Source organism: Xenopus laevis, chromosome 6L (assembly GCF_017654675.1).
Source record: "Xenopus laevis strain J_2021 chromosome 6L, Xenopus_laevis_v10.1, whole genome shotgun sequence".
In the NCBI taxonomy this organism is placed as follows: Eukaryota; Metazoa; Chordata; class Amphibia; order Anura; family Pipidae; genus Xenopus; species Xenopus laevis.
This window is the reverse complement of record NC_054381.1, coordinates 137,753,742-137,770,467: the sequence shown is the minus strand read 5'-3', so window position 1 is coordinate 137,770,467 and position 16,726 is coordinate 137,753,742. Positions and strand designations below refer to the sequence as shown.

The following is a 16,726-nucleotide window of genomic DNA, read 5'->3' as shown; positions in this document are numbered from 1 at the left end:
TTATACTGACAATAAAAAACTACACTTCACAATATTAATTGAAATAAAAGTCATGTTGCTTGTTTTTTTGCTGATAGGTCTGACAACCTTACTGTCCCTTCTCAATCTGTCAGTTAGAGTTGCTAATGCTAAAGGACCATTGCAGCACAAACATGGCAGCCCCCTCTTCAGGGTCCATTTTGTTAAGCCCTTGCCTGAGCAGGCAGGAAGGGAGAAGTGGAACCGAGACAGGTCAAATCTAGTAAGGATAGTAAGTATGGAGTGCCAGAAAGTTAGGCTATTTAGCTGGGAAGCCTGAGGCTCCGACAAGGAGTGTGAGTGGGATTAAGATATCGGGTACCAATTGCCCAGTGTAGGGACTAAGTGCAGTGTTGGACTGGGCCGGAAGGACACCAGGAAAAACTCCAGTGGGCTCCAGCCCTGGTGGGCCCTGCCAGCCCAGACCTGATCGTTGGAGGAAGCCAGAAGCAGCTTCTGCTTCCTTTACCCCCAGCACGGTTGTACTAAAAAAGATGGTAGGTGCGAGGGGGCGGTTATAGCTCAGGGAGCGGAGCCAGAGGATGCTTTGTGCCTGAGTTGGGGGCCAGGAGTGATGGTTGTGGGAACCTTTGCCCACTAAGCCAAAAACGACAAAGTATAAAGACTTAGGGATGTAGTGATTCCCCTGGGTTTTCAGAAAAGGCTAAAAGCTAGGTGTACCTTCATTGCTACTGTGTATGTTCTCTTCCCTGCAGGGACTAATACTGACCATTGGTGTTGTGAGTATATGCTTATCAACTGTTACTCTATGTTCTTGCTTGGTTATGTACACTCCTTTGTGGACTATCCTGTTCAAAAAATATGTTGTCTGGTTAAGTTGCATAAACCACTGATGCCCAATTATTGTGCACTGCACATAGTTACAGTTGTACTACACCCTGACTCCACACCATTGTGAGGTCTTAACTCCTGAGAATCGAGGTCTCATCCGGATCAAAGTATTGGGGTAAAGCTCATAGTTAGAGAATGGTGACAATTAATTTACTATAGTGTTACATGTGTATGCACTAATATTAGAATTTTTGGCTCAGTAAGTTACACCCACAGACAGGGCAGCCATCAGGGGGGGACAGGGGGGAGAGTTGTAGGGGGCCCCGAGGGTAAGGGGGGCCTGGCCACGCCACACTTACTTGATTAACCCGGGCCCCCCTTATTTATGAGAGCTGCTGACTTTGGGATGGCATGGACGTTTAAGGGGCCCTGGCCACCAATTTTCTCATAATTTAGGGGGCCCTGACCACCAATATCTTTTTATTTTTTATTAATATGTGGGAACCCTAGCCACCAATATTTTTTTTGTTTTTTTACCCTGCGATTTCTGATGGCGGTCCTGCCCACAGAGCTATCATTCTTACAACATACATTATAAAATATTAGGGCTTATTTCCAAGCACAACCATGATATGAGCTTGCACAAAAATTGTTGCAGTTCTTGCGCCAATTGACAAAAAGTTAATTTACTATATAATTTACAGAAGGGTTACAAAACCTATAACTATCATCATAAGCTATTGAAAGTACAACATTTTCGAAGATTATGAAACAAACACTAGCAGTTGCTTATATCCACAATAATATTCTCCTAATTGATTTTTTCCCAGTTGATATTTTCTAAAACCTTTCCCTCTCCTGTACAGTTAATGCAACTCTTGAACAGTCCATTTTCTTACACTATATAATAATTATTAAAATGTCAAACATCAGCTTATTTTTTATTATTTTTATTGATATATAAAAATAAATATACATTTAAATAGATTTTTATAAAAATAAATATTTGGTAAAGTATACAAAGTAGATGGGCTGTGGCTCCTACATTGTGTTCCCAACCCTTTCCCTCCTTTCCCTTTTGGGAACATAATGAAGGAGCCACATTTCAGATCTTGCAAAGGTAGAATCCATTTTGGGATTTATATATTGTTCTTCCATTTCCTTCCTAAGTCTTCACAAAGTCTTCTTAATGAGGTGTTGCAAGAGAATATTCTGCTTGAAAGTCTTATTTCTTTTTTGCTTTAAAGTCTTATTTCTTTGCTCCTAGGAGAAAATGTTTTGTTAGACAAGAAGATCTGTGTTTTATATCTTTGCACGATAGGGAACTGGGCACTGTAAAAATGGACATAATGTGATTCCTTAACTGGCTAGCTAAGTTAGTAATTGATAGAAACTTTCACGATTTAAAGCAGAACTGGTTGGAGCTAAAGCCATTAGTAATTAAAAAAACTAATTACTCCTGAAAATGAAAATTCCCTAAAAGCATTAATACTTAGGGACAGATTTTGCATGCATGTGATACAATTTCTTAATTTTTTGGATAGTGATCAAAATAGGAATCCTTAAATCAATAGAGCCTGGAATAACCACATAGCAGGCCCAGAATGCGGGTTCTGACAAATGCCAGAAGGGCTGCTGTAAGTTGCCTATTTATTGGGCTGGTGGTGGTCTGTTTGGGCCTCTGTGTTTGCTGTTTGGGCTTCTGTGTACCTGAAATGTCCTGTCTATTTGGATTCCCAGTCCAGGCCTGCCACATAGGCATTAAAGATTTCCCAGTAATTGCTTTTTGATTGTAGAGTAATTTGCATTACCTTTCTTTATATGCTCTGCTATGCTATATTGCACCTCGTCTTCATCTCGATTATATGTGATGAATCGGTTTAATAGGAGTTCCTTTGCGAATGGTCTTTTGGCTGGATCCTTCTGAAGACATTTATAAATAAATCTCTGGAATTTATTACTCCTGGGGGGGAAAGAAAAAGGGCAGAAGTGTTACTGATAATGTAATAAAACACAGAGCAAGAATTATTCAAAAAGGACACTGAAGTCTGTTGGGTTATAGGGAATTAAAATAGGAAATATGTTTCTTCTCATTGAATCATTTTGGCCATCAAAGTGTAAGCTCTTTAATTTATGAAAAGGGTGGTGACCCTAAAATAATACTAATAACTTGAACACAGCACATCATCACAGCAATGGATAGAGTGGATACAGTAGTGACACTTACATTTGAGCTCATTGAACTTATCTCTTTCCCACTTTAACACCGTCCCCAGCTTTATGCTCCAGTGTCTCGTTCCCCATTCCCCACCCCCACTGCTTAAGGTGGCCATAGACGCACCAATAATATTGTACAAAAAAAATTCTAGTACCATATTCAGTGTGTGTATGATGGGAAACGAGCCAACCGATTTTGGCAGAAGACTTTTATATGGGTTGGCTTATTGATCGGGCTGGCCGGAAAATTATGATCGGAAGCCTTTGAAGGTACCCCAATATCGCCCATTGTTAGTGCTGAATCGTCAGATAAAGGTAGAATTTTATTGTTTCTACCTGTATATCTGACAATTCAACTCTACACGTATGTATTGAAATGGACGATCTTTCTTGGAAAGATCTTTTCCAGGAAAGATTGTAATGTCTATGGCCACCGTAAGTCCTATTTCTGTAAAAAAAAATGACTCACCATATATCCTCTTTTAGAGCTGGAGCTGGACCATTCATAATCCTTTTGGAAAGCTCAGTACCACGGAGTTTAATGTGTGCTGTAAGTGTAAGAGAACACAATATTATTATTGTTATTCTTACAAATTTACAAGGGGCCAACATATTTTGTAGCATTGTACAGTAGAGGGTGACTACATCAAATATTCTGATGAGTTTCTATTATCAGAACCAATCGATTATTTATTTTAACTTTTTGAGATAATAATTTCCTTCTTTAAGGGTAAGGCCACACTGGTCATTTTGGGGAGATTTGGTTTGCCATTAGCCTAAGGGGATACAGGAAAGACACAGTCTATATCTTTTATCTGATTGCTACTGTCTCTAAAACAAGAAGTTATATCTTGCTTTCTAGTGTATCACTACAAAGAAAAGTAACTCATGCAAATTACAGAAGACACCATTATAATAAAAGCACAGAAAAGATTCTCTGATTCATGGCCAATTTACATGTTTCATTGTTATAAAATAGGTGATACCCCCTGACCTTCCTAAAAACACTCCTCCATAAATTAACATAACCGCACGTAAAATATTATTTAAGATTACTTACGAGGATCGTATTCTGCCATTTCTATGGCTGTGATTCCTAAAGACCACACATCCACCTAGAAAATTAAAACAAAAATCATTGTTACAGAAGATAAAGATACTTCTACTGACTATCCCTCCTCATCCTGTCTCAGGGTCAATATGGGATGCTAAATGACTACCGGTAATACTTTAGAGCCAAGCTACGTTGTATTACTATGAAACATTTCCAGTAGCCGACTTCAACTATACACATTTATGATTTTACATTTTCAAGAGTCTCTACTGGGAGAAAAAAGCTCTACAAATTACATTTGGCATGGATTTGTTATTCCTGCCTTAAGAGTGCATTTTGTTTAATCACTTTCATGAAAACGAAACTAAATGACAACTATTTTATTAATCATACCTTGTAGTTATACTGTACACTTCTTGTAAAACATGCATGGACTTCAGGTGCCATCCAACAGCGGGTTCCTGCATTACTTGTACTGATGGGCCCTATTGTGGCAAGGCCAAAATCAACTGAAATTGAAAGAAACAAGCATGAATTTACTTTGTACAATGCAGTAATAATATCGATGACAATACAGAAAGGTGCTACAGTTATTACAAATGGAAATATATTTTTGAAGCAGTATTTTCTTTTGTCTGGTGCTGACTATTGATTTGAACTAGGTATAAAGAGAGTGTAAAGACAGAGACACATAAAACACTGAACATTCTTAAAGGGAAAAAACATTTTTTTCAAAATGAATCAGTTAATAGTGCTGCTCCAGCAGAATTCTGCACTGAAATCCATTTCTCAAAAGAACAAACAGATTTTTTTATATTCAATTTTGAAATCTGACATGGGGCTAGACATTTTGTCAATTTCCCAGCTTCCCCTGGTCATGTGACTTGTGCCTGCACTTTAGGAGAGGAATGCTTTCTGGCAGGCTGCTGTTTTTCCTTCTCAATGTAACTGAATGTGTCTCAGTGAGACATGGGTTTTTACTATTGAGTGCTGTTCTTAGATCTACCAGGCAGCTGTTATCTTGTGTTAGGGAGCTGTTATCTGGTTACCTTCCCATTGTTCTATTGTTTGGCTGCTGGGGGGGGGAAAGGGAGGGGGGTGATATCACTCCAACTTGCAGTACAGCAGTAAAGAGTGATTGAAGTTTATCAGAGCACAAGTCACATGACTTGGGGCAGCTGGGAAATTGACAAAATGTCTAGCCCCATGTCAGATTTCAAAACTGAAAAAAAAAATCTGTTTGCTCTTTTGAGAAATGGATTTCAGTGCAAAATTCTGCTGGAGCAGCACTATTAACTGATTCATTTTGAAAAAATTTTTTTTCCCAATGACAGTATCCCTTTAATGACTGTATATTGGAACGTTGCTTCCAATGATATTTTTGAATTATGCAAAGGTGCCATTTTTGGGTAGAGATCCCCTTTAAAGTTTTATGATGCCTAATAAAAGCTAGACATTGAGATGAGCAATAAATGTACCCTTTGGTTTGTGGCACCCATTCTTCCTATAGATAATAAACGTCACTTACTTATCTTCACGCGGGCCGTAGAAGTTAACATTATATTGGCGCCCTTGAGATCATGATGTATAACGTTCAGTTCCTGTAAGTAATCCAGGCCCTAGAAAGATGAATAAAGCAAACATGATGAACATGTATATATTTTTATATTCTAGAATTAATAGGATGCAAAGTCGGTGAGCAGAGATTATGAAAAGCAATGAAGGGGTTAATATCTGTCTTACCTGTAAAACTTTCTTGCATATGTATGAAATCCAGGTCTCATCCAAGGATCTATTGGGCGTGCTCCTAATTAAGGCGTCTACGGAGCCACCAGCGCACATTGTCATAGCAATCTAGAATAGAAATAAAATGTTTTTATTTATAGTGTATATAAATATAAATATTATAGTGTATATATATGTTGCCTAAAATCTATCTATCTGTCTGTGTGTCTGTGTAACATTCCTAGTAATCAGTAGCAGTAACGGGTCTGAAATAATCAGTGTTATATGTATTGAATTTGCTTGAGATTTTCTCCTTCTTGGCATGTGCAATGCAAGACCATTGTGTGCTTTTATTTAAGAAGTAAATCCTTACCCATAGCGCCTCTTCATTTGAAATGCTGGGCCGTAGATAATAGGCTCCATAAAAGGCAGGGAAGTTGTCGTGGCCAGAAACGCGTTGAAGTACGTATAGTTCAGCAAGGATCTCTTCATTATCCTACATACAGAAATAATGATCATTAAATTAGTCTTGATAACTATTTAATCCTTGTTGTAAAACATAGAATTCATTACTTTGCTATCAGTGTACCACAGTGCCAACACCACAGATACTAACTTCCCAAACAAACTTGATAGTAGGGATGTGACCTCACCGGATCAGAACTCGAGGAAACCAAACTTGGATAAAACCAGTTCATTTTATTAATCCATGTTAAGAATAGAAAAGTGTAAGTGGCAGGGGAACTAGCTTTACGCATTTCGTGACTGGAGTCACTTCATCAGAAGCTTCTGAATGCGTAAAGCTAGTAAAGGTTATCAGTTCTCTCAAGTCTCTCTGTGATGTGCTGTAATGGCGTCCACTCTCAATCATAGATAATAACTTCCCCTCTTTCTCTTCTATGCTGCTCCATGTGTTTACTTGCAATGTGTTGAACTGGGTTATGATTTTTTTGTTATGATTTGGTGGGATTTAAATCTCCTTCTGTTAGGGGCGGTCACTTTATAGTATTGTTACATAGAGATTAATGTTATATACGGTAAGTCACACGATTGCCTTTTATAAGCTGCAAATATTACAAGCGGTTGATATAGTTATTTTTGCATACTAATTAAATTAAACCTCCAGTGAATATTTCACCGAGCTGGGGCATTTAAAGAAGTCCATTTCTAATCATTACAAATTCCATTTTGCATTATGACTATACATTATATAAGTCTCTTTTTACTGGCAGTTGATTTGTATGTGTAACACAACACTTTCTGCAATATTCTTATTATAATAAATTAAATAGTAAAAAATATACATTACCCTAAGGTCTTTTATCACTTTTATGGCCACTTCTCTCTTTTCCTTAAAATGCCATGCCTGAAAGAAAACAGATTTGTGGTGAATTTTGACTTGAATTAGATAAAGTACCTGGGTATAACAACATGGGTCTCAGAAACAAAAAACAAACTCCAAAAGGAAACATGAATCCTGTTTAAAATGTGGCATATGTGGCAATTTAGTGATACATGGGTAAGAAATCACTGGCACTCAAAGGGCAGGTGCAAGCAGGGACAGGCCCTTGCGTTTATTCACAGAAAATGCAATGTTTCGGGGTCAGACCCCATGCTTGATAAAGGGGTCTGACCCTGAAACGTTGCATTTTCTGTAAATAAACGCAAGGGCCTGTCCCTGCTTGCACCTGCCCTTTGAGTGCCAGTGATTTCTTACCCATTTGATGTTGGAGGGTGCTGACCCCTTCGTCACCATGCACCGGGCAATCAACACGAAGGCCAGGGAGTGCGAGAAGAGCTTTTCATCTGAATTTAGTGATACATGACATATGTATGAATATTTATATACTAGATAGATAAATATATACAATATATAGAATTACATTGAGATGTTAAGGGCCACAAAAGGTAGGTCATTCCCACCCCTTACAATCTTAAAATCTCATATCTGACCTTATGGATTACTCCAAATCCTCCTGATCCAACACATTGTTCGAGGTCTATCCAGCCAGTTGGGTCCTAAAAAAAAGTAAAATGCAAAATTTGAAAATAAGACAATATAATGCCAGGTGGTGGGGGGAGAATAGAGGGAGAAGGCTGAAAACAGGGATAATAATGTAAAGAAAGTTTTTTGCATACCGGGCATAGTTTGTCAAATCCATGTTCATTGCAGACCTGGTAAAGGAAAACATTATTTTAAATTAACTCAGTAAATAGACAAAAAGAATAAAGATTGCAAGCTTTTCTTTTTAGTTTGTTGCTTATTTAGTTTGTTCAGGTTGAGAGGCATCCCCATAAGATTCCTCACTGTGTTCCTTGTTAAGCAGTTTTTTAATTTATATTTAGTATAGCAAAGAGGCCTTGTGCCCAAACAGTGTGGACATAACTATTACAAAGATTGTAATTCTTATGTATATGGGTTATGGTTTGTCCTAATAGAACTAATGTGTGTGAGACTTTTAGGGGGTTATTTACTAAAACTCAAATTTCTCATATTTGTATTAAACTAAGCTTGACTAAACTCCCATCCACAATTGTATCTTATTTATCAATAAAATAACTTGAAACAGTCAGGTCGGGGAAAAAATAGCGAAAATGGGGGAAAAACCCAAATTATTTGGATTTGAATCCTGAATTGCTTATTTTTTCAGGTTATTGCCTGAAAACCCCAATTTTTTTGGTTTACCAGACAAAATCCAGAGCAGACCACGATACCTTCAAATTGTAAAAAGGACATCTCCCATTGACCTATACACAACAGTGACAGGTTTGAAATGGTGAGTGTTTTTTTCTCCTCTAAACATTAACATTTTTGCCCAAAAAAACTCAGGCAGAAAAAAAAATCGAGTTTAGTAAATAACACCTTTAAACTTTGGGCATGTATTCCACAAATGACCCATTTGTGGGGGTCCCCATGTAATGTGTGCAGCATGGTGTTGTAGTGATAAGCATTGATGGCTTCCCTCTGGGCACTGCAGTTTATGTGGATACTCCAAAAATATCTAGTTCTTGAAGGGGTATATTTATCAAAGAGTGAAGTTAATAGTGAAGTTCCGCCACTAGAGTGAAATTCCGCCACTCTCCATTCATTTCTATGGGATTTTTATAGGCGTATTTATCAAAGGGTGAACTTTCACTTTCACCCATTGATAAATACGCCTTTCAAAATCCCATAGCAATGAATTGAGAGCTTTGGAACTTCACTCCAAAGTGTTTTAGCATAACCTGGACTGGTTTAAACTGCAGTTTGGTTTTTAGGTTCCCAGACATTAGTGGGCCTAAATGAAGCCATACTAAATAAACATTATGCTAAACATGTCCCAATAAATCAATCCGTTCAATGCACAAAATGTCTTAGTGTCATTTATAGCAAATCATACCTCAAGTGATGGAAACAGATTATGACTACTGCTTTCTTCTTCCCCACTAGATATAAGCATGTCATCACTAATGTTTTCCTCTTCCTCTTGTTCTTCTAGAATTTCTTCTTCCTCTGAGGCATTACCCTGGCTGATCTCTGTGCCAGGCTCCTCAGGTTGCTCCTGGAAATGGCCAATATTTGTCTCAGGATTTTCCTGGCAATTGTCATGGGCAATGATTTCCTCAGGTTGTTTCTGATTAAGAATAAAAACATACAATTAATTCATTTGTTGCTATACTAATATCTATTGCATATGGCAATGTGACACAGAATTGGAAAATAAAGTTAGTAATCTATTATGTGAATATCTTGTTTGTAGGGGTGGGCAAATTTGACCCAAAAATTCACCGTCAGTGAAAATTTGCCAAAATGCATAAAAGTCTAGGGCTTCAAAAATTTGCTCATCCCTACAATATCCCATGTAATGTGTGCAGCATGATGTTGTAGTGATAAGCATTGATGGCTTCCCTCTGGGTACTGCTGTTTATGTGGATATATATAGTTATTAAAGTGTTTTACCATGAGCTGGACTGGTGATTTAAACTGCAGTTTGGTTTTTAGGTTCCCAGACATTAGTGGGCCTAAACAAAGCCATACTAAATAAACTTTATTTTAAACATGTCCCAATAAATCAATAAGTTCAATGCACAAAATGTCTTAATGTCCTTGATAGAAAATCATACCTCAAGTGATGGAAACAGATAATCAATAATGCTTTCTTCTTCATCACTACATATAACCATGTCATCACTATTGTTTTCTTTTTCTGCTTGTTCTTCTAGCTTTTCTTCTTTCTCTGAGGCATTACCCTGGCTGATCTCTGTGCCAGGCTCCTCAGGTTGCTCCTGGAAATGGCCAATATTTGTCTCAGGTTCCTCCTGGCAGATGTCATGGGCAATGATTTCCTCAAGTTGTTTCTGTTTAAGAATAAAAACATACAATTAATCCATTTGTTGCTTTACTAATATCTATTGCATATGGCAATGTGACACAGTATAGGAAAATAAAGTTGGTAATGTGTTGAATATCTTGAGGGATGGGCGAATTTGACCCATTTCACTTCGCCAAAAATTGCCGGCAGTAGAAATTGGCCAAAATATATTAAAGTCTATGGGCGTCAAAAATTCTCTCATCTCTACCGTATGTTTTCCTCTTAAGCATCAATACTGTGATTATCTGGTTGGTGATGCTTAAGAGAGAGAGTGAATGACAAAGATCATTTCAGATCAATTCTGATTGATAGAGAAGGTGAAAAAACATGCATTTATGACAAGGTAAATGTTTTTTTATAATTCCCATTATTCAATTACACGGCAGTTGTCTGTGGCAATTTCTACATTCTGCTCTGGTTCCCCCAGGGTAAGAGAGAGATATAACAGGAGTTCTAACTCAAAGACAACTTTAATAAAAGTAAAATGTATTTTCAAAGTTTTCAATGTATTCCAGAGCTGCAAAGAAAAAAAAATGACCCGTTTGTGGGTTTCCCCATGTAATGTGTGCAGCATGGTGTTGTAGTGATAAGCATTGATGTCTTCCCTCTGGGCACTGCAGTTTATGTGGACACTCCAAAAATATATAGTTCTTAAAGTGTTTTAGCATAACCTGGACTGGTGATTTAAACTGCAGTTTGGTTTTTAAGTTCCCAGACATTAGTGGGCCTAAATGAAGCCATACCAAATAAACATTACGCTAAACTTGTCCCAATACATCAATCAGTTCAATGCACAAAATGTCTTAATGTCCTTGATAGCAAATCATACCTCAAGTGATGGAAACAGATGATCACTACTGCTTTCTTCTTCCCCGCTAGATATAAGCATGTCATCACTATTGTTTTCCTCTTCCTCTTGTTCTTCTAGATTTTCTTCTTCCTCTGAGGCATTACTCTGGCTGATCTCTGTGCCAGGCTCCTCAGGTTGCTCCTGGAAAAGAGATAGAAGATTATTGATCACATGATTGATTCTGTTAGGCAAATGTAAGATATTTAATTGAGCTCTACAAAGAATGAAGGCTTTACAAAGAAGGCTTTAAAATATATTTAGCAAAAAGCCATGTATTGTTGGGGAAGAGGCATGTTGCTGTTGTGTTTTTTTATTAGTTCCTTTGTAACTACTTACCTGATAGCTGTGAATGCTGATATAATAATAATTGTCCTCAGGTTCTTCCTGGCAGATGTCATGGACAATGATTTCATTAGGCTCTTCTTGGCAGCTGTTATGGCCAAAATTTGTCTCAGGTTCTTCCTGGCAGATGTCATGGACAATGATTTCATTAGGTTCTTCTTGGCAGCTGTTATGTTCAAAATTTGTCTCAGGTTCTTCCTGGCAATTTTCATGGACAATGATTTCATTAGGTTCTTCTTGGCAGCTGTTATGGCCAAAATTTGTCTCAGGTTCTTCCTGGCAATTGTCATGGACAATGATTTCCTCAGGTTGTTTCTGTTTAAGAATAAAAACATACAATTAATCCATTTATTTCTATACTAATATCTATTGCATATGGCAATGTGACACAGTATTGGAAAGTAGAGTTGGTAATGTGTTATGTGAATATCTTGTTTGTAGGGGTGGGCAAATTTTATCCGTTTCGCTTTGGCAAAAATTTTGCTCGAGCGAAAATTTGCCAAAATGCATTAAAGTCTATGGGCGTCAAAAATATGCTCATCCCTACAGTATGTTTTCCGAACACACATTGACAACTTTAATAAAAGTAAAATGTATTTTCAAAGTTTTATGTTTTCCTACTTACCTCACTGATATTATTAACAGTGGTTTCTACTGGTTCCTTCGGTAGTTCCTGTTTTGTAAATAAAAAAAAGGTGGAAGAGATTATTGATCAAGATAAATAAAAGACACATTATACTATGAGATATAGTTTTGAGTATAAATGAATGCAGGGTTGGCATCTCTTTTCTCAGAAAAATGCAAGGGGTTACAGGACTGTCCCTTGCTGGAAAAGAAAAGGATAATTAGACATTAGCAATGAAATAGGTTCTTAGCAATCAGGCCATTGTTGGTATGTAAGTGCCAATGGTCAAATCTGTAGATCAACTGAAATGTTAGATACATTTGTGTAGAGTTGGTGTCTAATGCTACTGATCCACAGATAATTATCCCAAATCTAATTAACAAACTGAACAAAAGTGGCCCCTTGGGAGTAACATATGCTAAGCGGCTATACATCATAGTTCAAGAAGAGTGTTATATCTGCTAGAAGGTTTGGAGTGTTTTTACGTTTCATTATATTTTACAACATTAAAATGTACTTTTAAAATTGTTACATTATCCTACATCTTTAACAAAACGTTTATGTATGACAAGTTTCTCTACTTACCAAAATGACTTCGTTTTTATCTTTTTTAACCTGGCAAAAGAAAATAGGTTTGAATATTAGAGGCAATGATCAAGGTGCAACTAAATGAATAGGCCCATTAGAAGTTAGAATTAGGAAACGTAGCAGTTCCAAACCTCTGAGACCATTTTCCTTATAAAACAATACAGAAAACAAGGTATTATTTAATATTCGATATACAGAAAGTGTACAAAAAAATATAAGGCTATTATAAGCTGTTTCTTACAGTGAGTAATGAAAGGATTTGGTTTAGATCTACCCAAAACCAAAGATATATGAAATTTGTAATTAGAGATGCACCGAATCCACTATTTTGGATTTGGCCGAACCCCCATATTCTTTGTGAAAGATTCGGCTGAATACCGGACCAAACACGAATCCTAATTTGCACATCTATATATATATATATATATATATATATATATATATATATATATATATATATATATATATATATATATATAAATGTCCAGTTAGTACCCGCACTCTTTCCTTTACAATTTCGTGGGTGCAGCGGTCAAAATAAAAATATGTAGCCTTCAAGAAGGACCAGCACTCCACTTGTTCAGGTGATCAAAAAATCTTTTATTTCACATCAAGCGTGTATCCAACGTTTCGGCCCACATTGGGGCCTTTATCAAGGATGATAAAGGCCCCAATGTGGGCCGAAACGTTGGATACACGCTTGATGTGAAATAAAAGATTTTTTGATCACCTGAACAAGTGGAGTGCTGGTCCTTCTTGAAGGCTATATATATATATATATATATAAAACATATAATAAATTTTGCTCTTTTTTGACACTATGCTAAGAACTGTTTGGTGCGGTTTTTTTCTTTAGTTACTATATATATATATATATATAATTAGGGGTGGGAATTGGAAAAAATGTTTACTTCCTTGTAAAAAGTCATGCAATTTCCTTCCCCGCCCCTAATTTGCACATGCAATTTCGGATTCGGTTCGGCCAAGCAGAAGGGCCGAATCTGAATCATGCTGAAAAGGCCGAATCCTGCCTGAATCCCCAACCAAATCCTGGATTCAGTGCATCCCTATTTGAAATCATGAATATTTTTCTATTAGGTATGCAAAATTATCATAAAGTAAAGCTACATCCCACCATGCAGCTGTTATAGCTTCAACATGGGGAAACAATTTCACTAAATTGCTCAAAGAGTGCAGTAACTTGCTGGCTCCAGGCCCCACACAAATAAATCTTTGGAGGGGCCAGCGCACAGCTATACCTACACAGAACTATACCCCACCCACTCACCACCCCTGGCTGACATTTCCTGCCACCACTGATGTCCCCCACCAATCTGCTTGCCCTACTCCCTGGCTGTAGGTAGGAGAGCGGCTGGAGGATTTCTTCTGCCTTAAACAGCTGTAGAGAAAGAGGACCCCATGGTCATGAACCCCCTGTTCCTTGGGCCACCCATCATGACTGCGGGGTCTGCTTCCCCTAGAGTTATGCCAGTGAACTCAAATTTGAATCAGTTAACACAGGGCCCCCAACCTTTTTTGGCCTGGGGACCAAAAAAGAGCCAAATTTTTTTCCAAGGACCGGTGGTCGGGGTGGGGGGTCAGGAGGGGTCGGATGGGGTCAGGAGGGATAGAGGAATGGGTATGGAGGGGTCGGGAAGGGGGTCAGGGAAGGGGTTGGAGGAGTCGGGTGGGGTCAGCCTCCAATTTGGGCGCGCGGTGTTAATTGTTCGGTGGCCCAGTTCAGGCCCAGTGGTTGGGGACCCCTGAGTTAACAGGAATATAACATTTATAGCACTTTCGTTTTCAAAGGTAGATTTGATGAAATTTCAATTTTCATCACCTGCATTTTAGTTTGTCATTAACAGTTTACACAGTTTTTCCGTACAAACTAAAAATCTAGGATATGAGTATAAAAAACCCTTACTTTCTTAAAACATTTGAAAATACTGCATATGCATCTAAACATGATGGTTTTTGTTGTCGAAAATTCTTTCTTTAAATTTGTATGTCGAGAATTCTTTCAGTGAATTTGAATGTAGAAAAATCTTTCTGTGGATTTGTAAGTCGAAAATTCTTTTTGTTGATTTGTATGTTGAATATTCTTTCTGTGGAGAGAGAAAAATCATTGGTTACACACTATGTAATAATCCTATGAAGTGGTTATAAATAAGGTTGAATGATTTTTTTTAACAGTTAACTGAAAATGAATGGCCAGTAACATTAAGGTAACATTAGAGTGACAATTAATGACTAGAAAAAACTATCAGCACTTTGAAGCACACTAATATCTATTCAGATCCCCATATTTACTCCACTAGCAGATACTTAGGCCTACACAACAACTATATCCAGCTATATTGCTATATGTAGATAAAAATAGGGAATGTATAATATATGTACATATGTATACCATTAGTAAAGGGAATGCGAACATTATTGTCTGTAGGGCCAACCACTTCATCCCCTTCAAACTCAAATGGTTTGCAATTACCCCACTAACAGATACTAAGCCCTACTCAGCAGCTATATGAATATGAATATTAATTTTTCTAACATTTTCCCCAGTGTATGATGATGAGCTCCACTCACCTCAGTTGCCTGATACAGAATGAGGCAGTTAGAGCTTGTTTTCAAACATTAACTCTGTTTGCACTGTGACATCACAATATATCATGTGTCCCATTATGACATCACACCTGCAAACTACGGTCAGGAAATTCAGGCTTAGCAGATAATCTGCTCTTTTAAAGACAGTTATAAATTAATATAAAGACTGTATTGAGATATGTCTTTTGTTGGCGGCGCTATGATATTACAATAACTCTATTGCATTGCTATATGTATGTTAAATGAAAATAAGGAATGTGCTAATATTATATATAGGCTATTAGTACAGGCAATGCCACCATTGTTGTTTGTTGGGCCAAGCAACCCTCCCCCCCTGCATTTACCCACTAGCAGACACTAAAAGGCCTATCAAGCAGCTACCTTTATATTTATTTTAATATTATTTTAAAATTTTCCCCAGCGTATCATGAGCTCCACTCACCTCAGTCTCCTGATCAAGAATGAGACAGTCTGGGCTGGTTATGAACAGCTGTGATAATGTCCATTATGACATCACAATGATATGTCACATGACTAGCTGCTGATCAGAGAATACAAAATGAGCATAAAAACTGCACACAGTTCTACAATTATTTCAAAGAGATTATGGTTAAACTGCTGTTTGTTTATTTTTTCACCCTTTTATTTTTATGTAGACAGTGTAAATATATGAATGTATAATATATTGGTATAAAGTATGGAGGTATAATACATAAGTAGCATACAGGTATAGAGAATGGCCCAGATATTTGTACATCATTTGAAATATATCAATAATGATAATTGCACCATTACTGTATGTGCTCTATACTATATCATCAGAGGGGATTCATTCATTATTATGGGTATCAGTACAGGGAATGACATTACTGTATGTATAATATCAGACAGATTTACTAGAGATTGAACTAGGAATCCAGAAAGATTTAAAATATGGCAAAGCAGCACTCATAGAACCTTTAGGTAACTTATGTTATTGAGATATTAAGGGGAATAATTTCCCAATCGTAATTAACTATTATAATGCCGCTGCTTTGGAACAAGTTAAATCTTGTTACACACTTGATATAGGTAAATGTTGGGTATAAATTGAACAAGGTTATCTCTCGCCTGTGACAATCAAATAATGGGATCTCTAACACCCATTTAAGCATGTGAATGTAAACTATGTCCCACCTACAGCATCCTATGTATTGATAGCATAGCAACTAAAAATGCCTGTAGTACCCCCGTTAAATTTCCTGTGACCCCGTTTTAATGTTTGTGGTATAGGGGCCCATGAGGCCCTAATTCATATACAGTTTCAATAAATATTGATAAAACAAGTCAACCTCTAAACATTTTGGGGGCCTGAGAAATAATTTGCTGCGGGGCCCAGTAATACCTAGTTATGCCACTGAGTCCAGGAGTTACTGTGCTTATCTGGCTGCTTTGCCTGAACTAACACAACAGAATCATTTAATCCACTACCAGCCAGTTTATCAGGCCTAATATCCCTTCAATGATGTCTGACAAACAATGAGTCAGTTATATGTTTTGTATATGATTGTTAGGCT

The 16,726-nt window shown here is 37.3% G+C and overlaps 1 protein-coding gene and 1 long non-coding RNA gene across 2 annotated transcripts; both read right to left on the bottom strand.

Moving 5' to 3' along the window:
- Positions 1 to 1,784: 1,784 nt before the first annotated feature.
- Positions 1,785 to 3,605, bottom strand: LOC121394896. Its single transcript, XR_005962074.1, has 3 exons — positions 3,497 to 3,605; positions 2,622 to 2,773; positions 1,785 to 2,073 (listed from the first exon to the last, which is right to left on the bottom strand). It is a non-coding gene; the product is annotated as an uncharacterized LOC121394896 (long non-coding RNA).
- A 182-nt stretch (positions 3,606 to 3,787) lies between these two features.
- LOC108705918 (traf2 and NCK-interacting protein kinase-like) lies at positions 3,788 to 11,047 on the bottom strand. The gene is made up of 9 exons (XM_041565670.1): positions 10,988 to 11,047; positions 7,946 to 7,981; positions 7,760 to 7,825; positions 7,116 to 7,172; positions 6,180 to 6,302; positions 5,825 to 5,935; positions 5,610 to 5,700; positions 4,475 to 4,590; positions 3,788 to 4,142 (listed from the first exon to the last, which is right to left on the bottom strand). Exons 1-9 carry the CDS (start codon positions 11,045 to 11,047, stop codon positions 4,080 to 4,082), a joined length of 723 nt encoding a protein of 240 aa, XP_041421604.1. The 3' UTR covers positions 3,788 to 4,079.
- Positions 11,048 to 16,726: the final 5,679 nt, after the last annotated feature.

Coding starts and splice junctions, on each gene's coding strand:
- LOC108705918 (XM_041565670.1), bottom strand. CDS start 11,047: ATGCTTATATCTAGCGGGGAAGAAGAAAGCAGTAGTGATCATCTGTTT. Junction 7,982..10,987: donor ATCTGTTTCCATCACTTGAG/GTATGATTTGCT, acceptor TTCCTTTACCAG/GTCTGCAATGAACATGGATT. Junction 4,143..4,474: donor GTGTACAGTATAACTACAAG/GTATGATTAATA, acceptor TTAATTTTCTAG/GTGGATGTGTGGTCTTTAGG.